Raw genomic sequence first — 12,234 nt, 5'->3', positions numbered from 1 at the left:
TAATGGTTTAAGCCATCTGAACAACTATTAACTAAACGATTTAGTTAACTCACTGTTCAAAAAGCTTGTCAGTGTACTTAATCTGCTCCAGTGCAGTGTGTTGAAAATATATAACCCTAATTCAGCACAGCACCCAACCTTAACAGCAGTAATTATAACCTAAAGTACTGCCTATTCCCTACAACGTAGGTGTGTTTGGTCAGGTAGGCATCGCATACAAAAGAAGGGTGACTGTACAGCATTTATAGAGAGGGGAGACAGTGTTCATTAACCTGTCAGAGACTGCACAAGTCTGGCAGCTTTTGTATAAGCTACCCACACACACACTGAATACGTTGTTTTTCTCAAAATATGCTTGTGGATTTAGTTTAACATAGCCACTTAGTCCAGTAGTCACTCAAAGAAAGAAATCCAACATGAATATTTAAGTAAGCAAAACAAACCAATTATACACTGAAAAAGAGAAACTAATACGGTCAAGATAAAACAATGACCACCAATGGAATACAAAGACAAAGACAAAGACAGACAGACAGGTTGACAGACAGACAGACAGATAGACAGACAGACAGGTGGACAGGCAGACAGGAGCACACACAGATAAACAGGACAGGATGGGGAAATGTCACACTGAACGACAGGAAGAGGTGTCGGGCATGACAGGGGCACACATACACTGCTGGTTGTATTGAGAACAGAGAGGAGAAAACAGCATCGTCACATTACATGAGTCATCTCGAAATACAAACACATGCATTAAGCACAGTAGCATTTAACAAACGGCCCATGCCAGCAGGCATTACAAAAAAGGTCTGGTCTGATACAAACATCAACAACCTTTTGGAGTTTTGCTGTCATGATACATTGATACATCAGGACACATTGGAGCTGAGACAACATGTAATAAGGTAACATATTTTTTTAAAAAAAAAGTGTATTGATGTACGTATAGCAATTGACACAATTCATTAAATGTCCCTCACATAGCTCTTTCTATTTAGAAAATGTGCGCTCCAAATTAAAATGACCTCCAAACCAGACCTTGTTTACTAATACCATTAATATTTTATTTGAGCCAGATGTCTTTCAAGAGAAGAAAAAAAACTTCTACTTTCAGTGTATACAAACATGACAAGTATTTGCACAGAGAAATTCTGGAAACATACATGCTGTTAATGGTGAATACTGAAGCCATGCAAATCATGCTCCAACACATGTGCAACATGAAAACATGCATTATGAGAAAGAACTGCAGGAGTCCAAGGAAGACGTCACATCAGTAGATCTCATGTCAGAGAAGTGACCGGCTTTCTTGGTAGCTGCTCACTGCGCACCAAACCCCATCTCCTACATGGCCGTGTTTGACATTTTAAAGGGCTTATTAACGGCTTATATGCCGTTAGAGAATGGTGTGGTTTTCAGGTGAATTGGAGCCGAAAGGAAATTGGTGGTGACTACCGGTTCATGCTAATTTCTGTTGATGGGGGGGGAGGGGTGTAGATAGATAGAGATAGACAGACAGAGAGAAAGAGAAAGAGAGAGAGAGAGAGAGAGAGAGAGAGAGAGAGAGAAAGACGCAGGTGGATGACTCTGTAAACGCAGCTGTGGTCGTGGGCTTGACTGAAATGGGACCCAGGTGATCCCTAATGCTACAGCAGACGAGAGGAACCAGTCAGATGAAATGCCTCTTTATGCTCTCCCACTCAACACGTACCACTACTTGTGGAAATAGCTCTCGACGCTCTCTGTGTGAACACCGTTTTCACAAAGGCCCCCGAGAAATGCAATAGTTTCAAAATGAAAAACAGGCATTTGCATTTTTTGTTGCTGTTTAGAAAGATGAGATCTATAAGCTCATTGCTGTGCTCTTGTGCTTTCAGCCTGCTTCCTGACATTTTCCCACATTGCCTTCAAGGCTGTACTCTCCAAAACAACTCACACACATTTTACCGTATTTGAATGAATACGGGGTGACATCTTTCGATTAATCACATTATCAATTTAATGCGCCCTTTTTAATATTACGTTGGCTGCACAGCTGAAGTCCCATGCAAGTCAGATCGAACCACAGACACGGTGGCCTGAAGCAAACAGATTAGATTTGTGTCCAACCTTTTAACCCTTCAACACGGGAACGGTTTAAAGGGGAGAATGCTTTGAACATTGTAACAAAAGATTCTGTTCCGCAACAATGCAAGGTTCTAAAATTCCATGTTGAATTCAATTAACCCATAAATTCTTTAGAACATTAATTTCCCAACATTCCCATTGCACCAGGTTCAAGCTCAAGTGACATGCTATGACGTCACTACCTTGTCACTGCAAGCTACGGATTGGAGGCGGCCTGCCTTTATTACAAAGCTGCGGCTGCCTGCATCAAAGTCGTTTGACATTTAAAGCATTCCCAGCCTCGGTCAGGAGACCACTGAAGCATGGCAATCAGCATGTGTTCAAATGGCAACGTTGGAAAGGCCTACGGCTTGGCCTGGGCAGGCGGTGGGATGGAGATGCATTATTGCTAAGGCAGAGGACCAGTTTAACTGGCCTCCTGCTACATCCACCTCCATCCACACACCCATTACTGACGCCCAGACAGGCAACACGAGACGGGAGTTAGGGAAGAGGAAGAATGGTCTGAGATGGCTCGCTGGGTATGAGATGGGCTTAGTGTGACTTGGCATACCATGGTGTGGTTTTGGCATAGCTTAGCATGGCATGGTGTAGCATGGCTTGGTATAGTGTAGCATGTTGTGGTGTGGCTTGATATAGTGTAGCACGGCATGTTGTGGTGTGGCTTTTTATAGTTGAGCATGTTGTGGTGTGGCTTTTTATAGTGTAGCATGTTGAGGTGTGGTGTGGCTTGATATAGTGTAGCATGTTGTGGTGTGGCTTGGTATAGTGTAGCATGTTGTGGTGTGACTTTTTATAGTGTAGCATGTTAAGGTGTGGTGTGGCTTGGTATAGTGTAGCATGTTGTGGTGTGGTGTGGTGTGGCTTGAAACTGTATAGAGTAGCATGTTGTGGTGTGGCTTGGTATAGTGTAGTATGTTGTGGTGTGGTGTGGCTTGGTACTGTATAGAGTAGCATGTTGTGGTGTGGCTTGGTATAGTGTAGTATATATAGCATGATGTAGCGTGCTTGGAATATAGTGTAGCACAGCTTGGTATAACGTACTGTAGCATGGTATATATGGAATGGTCTTATACTGTAGTGTGGCATGACTTGGTATGGTATAGCATGGCAAGATATGGCCTGATGGGCTGTGGCTTGTTACGGCATGGGGTAGCTTAGTGTGCCATAGCCGGCAGCAGAGGTGGTTATTTTGTGGATGGATGGTCATGACCACCACAGATTTCTCATGAGGTTTCGGGCAAACAGGAAGGCAAGCAGGCAGGCAAGCAGGCAGGCATGCAGACAGGCATGCAGGCATGCAGGCAAGCAGGCAGCACCTACTTGTTGCAGCAGGGGCATACTCCACAGAGATTGCCTAGATCCGTCAAATTCTTTTCTGCTTCTTTCATGTCCTTATTGATTTGGTCCATCCCTTCCTCGATGCGCTCCAGTTGCTCTGATTAAACATTAGTTAAAATATCGCCCCCCCAAAAAAAAGCAAATGAAAAAAAAAAAAAAAACCACCACAAATTAAAAAGAGAACGGGGGATGGAGGAGAAGAATAACAAGGGAGAAGAGACAAAGAACAGGGAATAATTATTCACACACACACACACACACACACACACACACACACACACACACTGGACACTAGCACAGGGGCCAAGAGCTGGCGGACCCTTGACCAGTACCTACTTGCTACAAGGACACATTTCCATAATTCCACAGCATTTCCCCGGATCTTTTAAACTTTTCTCGGCCTCCTTCATGTCTTTGTTGATTTGGTTCATGCCCCCCTCAATACGATCAAGTTGCTCTGGTCAGGACAAAGGGGATGATAAGGATGAAAATGAGCTGCTTTGCTTTTGTGACAAAAACAAAGAAAACAAAAACATGAAACAAGCAATGGAAACAAAATTGTGAAATGTAAAAGCATCTAAATGGCTAGTTTGGATATAACACATGACGATGGAGAACATGCAATGTAATCAAGAGGAAGTGTGGAAAACATGAACACTCTGGCAGTTTAATGTGCTATCTCACTATAGTGATACTTATATCTTACACTTATATCCAGCAACTAAAACAAACAAACTAATATAAACTATAAATAAAAATGTAAACATAAATCAAATACATCCATCCTGTGGTATTATTAGAGAAATAACATAAGACAGCATATGGTCCACACCCAGGCTTCGGATGTGTCAGACCATGCCAGGCATTACGATAACCAGTTGGCATCAGAGTAAAGGCCTGCCACCAAGCCAACATGGACATGGGCATACAATCTGTGTGTGTGTGTGTGTGTGTGTGTGTGTGTGTGTGTGTGTGTGTGTGTGTGTGTGTGTGTGTGTGTGTGTGTGTGTGTGTGTGTGTGTGTGTGTGTGTGTGTGTGTGTGTGTGTGTGTGTGTCTGTGTGTCTGTAATTTGAATCTGGACCTTGATTGCCTGGATTTTGTTTTAGGAAGCAAAGGGGACAGAGCTGTGTAGTGAGTAGGCTACAGTACATCCCATGGCCCGGAGCCTTGCAGGAGATGTGCAAATGACAGGCACCAACACTCATGGGAATTGTAGCCTCCTCCCTAGCACACTAGTCTGCTATGTTCAAAGGTGTGGGATTGAGGTCAGCTTAGTAACGTATGTGTGTGTGTGTGTGTGTGTGTGTGTGTGTGTGTGTGTGTGTGTGTGTGTGTGTGTGTGTGTGTGTGTGTGTGTGTGTGTGTGTGTGTGTGTGTGTGTACGCGCATGCGAATTGGGGGAAGGGGACTGAGAAAAAGAGACACAAATAGACAAAAACTGAATAAAGAATAAAGAAAGATTGAAAGGTTTAAGGACATAGTGACAGACGTTACAGTACATGCATTCATGGATGCATGGACGCATTCTTCTGATGGTGGGTGGCTCAGGTGAATGGACACCTTAGGTGTTTAGGGAATTCAAAACTATGAGCATGGGGCTAAATGAAGCATTTCAAATGATTTATTGAACTTCTTATAATCCCAAGGACAATACAGGGAGGAAATGAAGTTAAAGCAAACAAATGTCAGTTTATTGACTATTGAATGTGAAAACACTAATCAGATATCATAGCATTACTGCAAAGTTCCTGTCATTTCTCTGTGTTTGTGGCCCACTGAATATAAACAGAAATTATAGTGTACATAATTGTTATTGGCTATCGAACTCGAGGCATTAGTGTCTCGACTACCCGAACACTGATGTACACTATAAACCACTATTATTATGCACATTATTAGCCAGCTACATACTGTAGAAAAGGAAGAAATTCGATAAGCATACTAGACAGGCATTTTTTTCTAATAAAGATGCTGTGCTTGTGGGTTTATTGGTGTATCTAAACACCGAGGTGATGAAGATTGAATTCCCTTATAAACTGCTTATTGTTGAAATGCAATCCTTTACTGTAAGTCCTACTGTAGGCCTATACCTTTCATTTAGCTTCAATATTAGCCAGTGCTTCTCTCACTACCGTCTCTGCCATAACTACAGACACTGGGATTAAGGCATCTGTCATAATCCTGCACAAGATGGCATTTAAAAGCACTGCGTAGCTGAGTGGCCGGTACTGCTGGCTGCCTGGCTGCCAGGCTGCCAACTCGCTGTGGCCAGGGTTCAAATCCTGTTCAGGGCAGCTCGAGCGGAAGTTGGCACTAGTAGCGACCCGTTCGTTCATGGTAACTCAAGCAGTTCGGAATAATGTCAAATGCCATCAGAATTCAGCCGTCAGTCGTTCTTCTTCATCTTAATCTTTATCGTAATTTAGTTTGGACACAGTCTGTGCACCTGGCAGAGATATCATCCATCAGTCGAGTGGTCGTGTGTGTGTGTGTGTGTGTGTGTGTGTGTGTGTGCTACTCTGGGCTAAGTGTCGTTTCGAGAACAAACGCGAGGGCTAATTAGTGTTTGGTGGTAATCCTGAGGAACAGAGGCGATTAGCGAGGAGAGGGAACGTGTCAGTGGAGAAGGAGGGAGGGCCATCTTATCTCCTCTCAGGCTGACAGTAAGCCCTCGCTCACTTAATGTCTCACTTCCCCCCTGCTCTGTCTGCTTCTGCTTGGATCAGGCAGGGGCCTGATGCCTCACTACAGAGGCTGCCCTCGTGAATGCCTGTTTGATTTTTTCCTTTTTTGTTCCTATACTTTCAAGGGCTAATAATAACAGAGACATTAATAACAGGATCTAATATTTGGTTGGTATACACTACATCATTTACTATGTATTGTGATGTACTGTACTTTAATTCTCCCTGAGGAGAACGTCAATTTGCTATATAAAATGATTCTCAAAAACTGAAAAGTCAAAAGATCAGATAAATAAAACCATTAATCATTAATCAAAGGCACTGGAACGTGATCCTTTTCTTCTTATGTTTTTCCTGGAAGTATTCAATTGTGCTAGATGAGAGGTAGGGTCCCGCTGATTGAAGTGTGTGTGCATGTGTGTGTGCATGTGTGTGTGAGTGTGTGTGTGTGTGTGTGTGTGTGTGTGTGTGTGTGTGTGTTGGGAGTGGGTTGGTGGGTAACGTCTTGGGAATTCTGGATAACAGGATGCTGAGGTAATCTGAATCTGGAAATTGATTGCACTGGGGCCGAGAGAGGAACAGGAGACATCATTTTTTTTAGGAAGCGAAGGGGCCAGCTTTACGTTGGACTGATAAGCTAATTAAGATCCCCCTCTACGCACACAAGAATCCACTCATTTCAATCTAGATGTGCATTATCGGCTGAGGAGAGCAGATGGGTAGAGTTAATTTTCAGCCCTCGAGAGATCACCAACAACTCGTCAGATGATGACACAGTATACAGGAATTTCTCTTTCATTTTCTCTCCTCCTGGCTTTTTCATGGTGTGTGTGTGTGTGTTTTTATTTATTTATTTATTTATTTTTATCTCTGTTACAAATTGATTTTGAGAGTGTGAATCCTTAACCAAAGGGATTATGGAGAGATCCATTCTTAAGCTTGTGGAAAATTCATTACTAGCAAAACTGATCGCCCCCCCTTAAACACACACCCGCACACGCGCATACACACACATGTGCACACACACACACACACACACACACACACACACACACACACACACACACACACACACACACACACACACACACACACACACACACTCACTCACTCCACACTTTACTTATGAGTCAAACCCCAAGCTGACTTTAAAACCATCTATGGCCAGGTCAGCAGGTCTTTAAGATGGCAAAAAGACCAAATAAAAGTACACTGCAAGTATAATATCTCTATGGTCTAGGAGGTGTATGTACCTTAAGATCAATGCACATATCATAACGACGCGCGCCGTGCGTTTCTAGGAAAATAATGCACGTTCGAAGTGGTAATAAGGACCCGACGCCGCAGGCGGAAGGGACTTTACACTTCGATAAGTGCATTATTTTCCCAGAAACGCACGGCGCAGAGTTGATTATCCCGCTTATACCACTGCTACTATCATTTTCGTTTATATTACCGCTGTCTTAGATACAATGTTGCTGTTTTTACCGTTACATTCACATTGGCGAATTAATATTCAAGTGTAATAATCCCAAAAGAAGGGAACTACTTCATAGCTGTGCGGTATATCGAAAAATAATGCACGTTCCAAATAGCGCATCACAATAGGAAATTTGACCAAGCAGTGGTATAACTTGATTTATAACATAATTATGGCTTGTATTTTGCTGTCCCAACCCCTAAATGTGCATTTATGGAAGCTTAAATGTTTATTCACCTGTAATATTATACCTGTGGTATTATATATGACCCTCTCTGTGCTCTATGCCTTTAGAACTCTACTAAGCTGTAATGACATCATCATCACCACCCCCTCATGGCCGTTGAGACTCACCTCCTTGCTCATCGAGCATAACCAGAGTTCTGATTCCGGCATCTTTACTCTAGTCCACCAGACGCAGCGGCAGAGGCAGTGGCCGAGGAAGAGGAGACAACGCAGGGAAGGACAAAGAAAGGAGGACAACAAAAAGAGAACGAGGAGAAAGACAAGAATGCAGAGAGATCAGAGATCAGAACGGATGATCGTCCACAGGATTCACAGAACAGAACACATAACAGTAAAAGTCAGACACAGACAGTTAAGTCCAAAGTAGTGAAGGCTATTTGTGACTTTTCATTTCTTTAGTGAATGTAGGACATGTGGTGGGGGGTGGTAGGCACCATACGGTGAGCTAGCTAGTGCTATAGCGCTCATAGCGAGACGTGCTGCTTTCTCTGTGGCTGTTCACATGTTCCGACCGTGCGGCGTGTGCAGCACACGGATGCCTCCAGAGCATGTATGTGAAATATGGCTGCCGCTGTTGCGCTGGGTGCAATAAGGTTCTATTGACCTAAATAAAGCAGATGATCCTCATTTGCCGCACACAATCCCTCACTGTTTCATTATTTCCACCAGATGGAACGGCAGGCTTTGATGAAACGCAACCATCAGGCAGGATGGATTAACGTGGGCAAGTACAGGGTAGGCTACCTAGCCGCCACAGTTTTAAAAAGGCTAAACACACGTCTACAAAAGCTTTCTCATTTGTCCTCCACACATGTGATGGAAAGCTGACATTACATAGAGCTTGTCTTCTGTGTCTGTTGCGTGTTTTCGTAATTATATCATTTACTTTCCCCGGCACTGTTTTTCCCGCCTAAGGCACCTATCAACATGCAGAGTTCAACCCCCCACACACACTACAGATTCAAATATTCAGCACTGACTACACTCAAGCCATTAACTATTCATTCCATTTATGTTCCACGGGGGTTAATGCTTTGTATGATGGGGCGGAAGGTGAATAAGCTAATCACTACTCCCAGACAGAGAAAACACAATTAAACATATCTGACCTTTAGCTGCAAATTAAATTAAAACGGCCCACATGCAGCATGACCACCAACATCAATCATGCGAGCGCTCAACAGCAAGTCATAAAAGCTTTGCAGTGGTCACACTATTTAACGGATCTGGACTGGACAGGAGTCCTTCAAAGTAACCAGCTGTGAATGTAAAGCACAGCCTATGGAACATATAGGTTCTTTAACAGCCATGTTATTACAACACCTTTGATTTCCCTAACACTCAATTTCACGTTTTTCAGAGTATTCTGTTTCAGAGGAAACCGTTTCTTTCACATCCTTTTGACTTCGATGACTTTGATGACTCTGAAGCTTGAAATTAGACACAAGGCACTCCATCAACTCATTCCAATGCTACTCCACCCATTTCATCATATGCTGCATTTAATGGATGTCCTCCTACAACACTCACTCCACGCTCTGCATTATGGGTAATGCCTCTCCTGCTCAGTCCCCATTAGGTCTAAGCGGGCGTAAATCACCTTGCTTGAGTGAGGCCAGGGAGTGCTTTGCTATCATTAACAGAGGACAAAAGCTGTGGAGAATCACTATTGATTTTAACATCAGGGGCAAAAGACCTGCACAATGTCTGCACCTCAACCCTTCTATAAATACTGGAGATGAGCCTAGCAATCTCTCCCGGTCAACTCTTTAAACTATGTGAGTACGGTATGTGCGTGTGTGTGTGGGTAAGAGATACTGCATGTGACTGTATGTGTGTGTATGTGAGAAGAAATGGACAGGGAAAAAGAGAGGGAGAGAGAGAGAGAGAGAGAGAGAGATAAAAGGAAGAAAGTGAAAGGAGGAAAGAGAAGAGAAAGGGAGAAAGACAAGGGGGATGATAGAGAGAGAGAGAGTGAGAGAAGGAGATATTGTCACAGACACACAGAAAGAGGGAGAGAGGGGGGAGAGAGAGAAAGAGAAAAATTGTCACAGACACACAGACAGAGAGAAAGAGAGAGAGAGAGAGAGAGAGAGAGGGGAAGAGAGAGAAGAGAGATGATGGTGATAAAGGAAGTGGGCAGAGCTAAATGAAGTGCTTGAAGAACAGAGAAGGCAATTTCCCCCTGTGACAGCGGCCCCGTCACCCCGAGCAACTGAGACTGCCCTGCGGCCTTCTGGGAAGGCAGCACTGACAGGGTCTTTAGATGACAGGGCCTGATCAGCGTCTAGCGCCTCAATCCCGCGATTCCGCAGCGCTCTCTGCGGCGTGCTACGCTAAGCCCCCCTTTTAAACAGAGACTGCTGACAGACCTGTGGCTTTCACTCGCACATTAATCGCCGCGCTCGGAGTTTCAGAGAGACGCCTGCAGCAGCACCCTGCTCTCGACAGAAAGAAGCTAATCTGCGGAGCTAAATTTACAGCATTCTTACGCTCGAGTTCAAGTTTCGTGTGGCTGGGAATTATTACTATTCTAATTATTTCATGGCGAAATGTTGTAATAGGAACGAACAGCGTGAGGGCAACATTTGCAACACCAAAGCTCCATCTAAGAAATCGCAGTAGAACAAATGATGTTTGATTGGCAAATTACAGACTGAATTGCAACAACTGTGAGCAGGCACAGAGGCTTTCATGATGAGCATTTGATGAGACAAAGAAAACCGTTGCCATTATCAAGAAGTGTTTTCTTTTTTTGTTTGTTTGACAGGGTTTACATTATACCATCTTAACCATTTATGAGTGCTGCCATTACTATGTGTAAGGAGTTTATATAGACTGATGTCACATTTTATGAGGCATTATGAATACTTTATAACCCTTTGTGAATGTGTGTATAATTCTTTATGGATGTTTAAGTGAAGTGTTACTGAAATGTAATATTCATAAACGCTCCATGTTGAGACAGCCCAGTGGTGTGACGAGGGATGACCTCGCTTGCGCAGAGCAGCAGAGATAGCATCACTTAGCTGAGCTGTGATTTATTTTACGCTTCTCGATGTATCTGTCCATCAAAACACTACTCATGCACTTTTCAACAGTGCAGTGTTGATGTTTGTTGCCAACATGCTACTGCCTGCTTTTGTGCACGTTTTGTAAGTTTTGTGTATGTGGTTTTTGTGATTTATGTGAATTTGCTACAGAGACACTGCAATTAAGAAAGTAATCCAAAACCCAGCTCTGGCTGTAGCTGTTGTGTTACTGTTGTCTGTGGTTGTGGCTGTTGTGTTGTTGTTTGTTGTCTGTGGTTGTAGCTGTTGCGTTGTTGTTGTTGTTTGTTGTCTGTGGTTGTGGCTGTTGTTATTTGTCGTGGCTGTAATGTTGTGTTGTAGTGTGGTTGTGTTTGTTGTAATGTTGCTGTCGTGGGTGTAGCTGTGGTCTTACCTCCTCCACCAGCTGAAGCATACGCCGGGTACTCTCCAGTGACTGTAGGGAGGAAGAGAAATAGAGAGTTAAGAACAGAAAGGTAAATAAAAAAGAAAGACAAGAGAAAGATGGACAGCCAGGAAACTGCACAGCTGCACATCACAGAGGGCCGACACCCTCTGGGAGAGTTTTAACAAGGAATGGAAGAATCTAAACGTATGTTCTTACGTTCACCTAGATACCGCCATACCTCATTCCGTTCAGCTCTGGGCACTTACACGACAACAGCAACGAGGCTAATTTGACAGGCTGAATGACCTTGTAAGAGAAGTGTTTTGGCAGGCGAGAGACATATTTGCTCTGAAAAAAGTAAATATCCACGCATCTTGCCAAATGTTTCACTTATTGGTTTAACACAGTTAATTACCACTAATTATCTGAGAAAATATGATCACATGTCAAAACAGGCTCATCAGGTAATCAGTGCTGTTGTGGAAATTGTGGCAAAATAACTGCCAAAGAAAACAGTCTTCTTTACACAGGGGATATTTTTAGCCTTGGCAGTATATCATAGGTTAGATACTGTGCGGAGAGTGATCTGACAGGGAAGAGCTATGTCTGTGCGGTTGAGAATCTAACTGTGCATTCAGACCGAAACCGTCGCCGGTGAAGCTCATAGCGCGACGCTCAATCCAGTTCAGCGCTGAAAGCGTCAAAGCCACGACGTGAAACATTCGAACAAACCACAAGCAGCAATCCTGCGAGTTTGACATTCTGATTAGTTGACGCCGAACCGTGTCATAGCTCATTAACATAAAGTTAACTGAGGCTCAACTTTTTTTTGACGCCCGTGACGCTCATGAAGCCACGCTCACCCCCAGAACGCTTTTGACGCCGGTAACGCCGACTCTCCATTGAAAATGAA

At 43.5% G+C, this 12,234-nt stretch overlaps 1 protein-coding gene across 1 annotated transcript in view; it reads right to left on the bottom strand.

Moving 5' to 3' along the window:
• snap25b (synaptosome associated protein 25b) overlaps positions 1 to 12,234 on the bottom strand; it is a 34,308-nt gene that overhangs the window by 3,342 nt on the left and 18,732 nt on the right. Inside the window, exons 3-5 of the mRNA XM_062523675.1 lie at positions 11,328 to 11,369; positions 7,992 to 8,040; positions 3,454 to 3,568 (exon numbers count right to left, since the gene is read on the bottom strand). Coding sequence (XP_062379659.1) covers positions 3,454 to 3,568; positions 7,992 to 8,040; positions 11,328 to 11,369 — 206 coding nt within the window. The remainder of the gene's footprint in view (positions 1 to 3,453; positions 3,569 to 7,991; positions 8,041 to 11,327; positions 11,370 to 12,234) is intronic.

The sequence above is a fragment of the Sardina pilchardus genome, chromosome 20 (assembly GCF_963854185.1).
Source record: "Sardina pilchardus chromosome 20, fSarPil1.1, whole genome shotgun sequence".
NCBI lineage: Eukaryota > Metazoa > Chordata > Actinopteri > Clupeiformes > Clupeidae > Sardina > Sardina pilchardus.
Note: the sequence above shows the minus strand (reverse complement) of the source record. Positions and strands in the feature narration are given on the sequence as shown.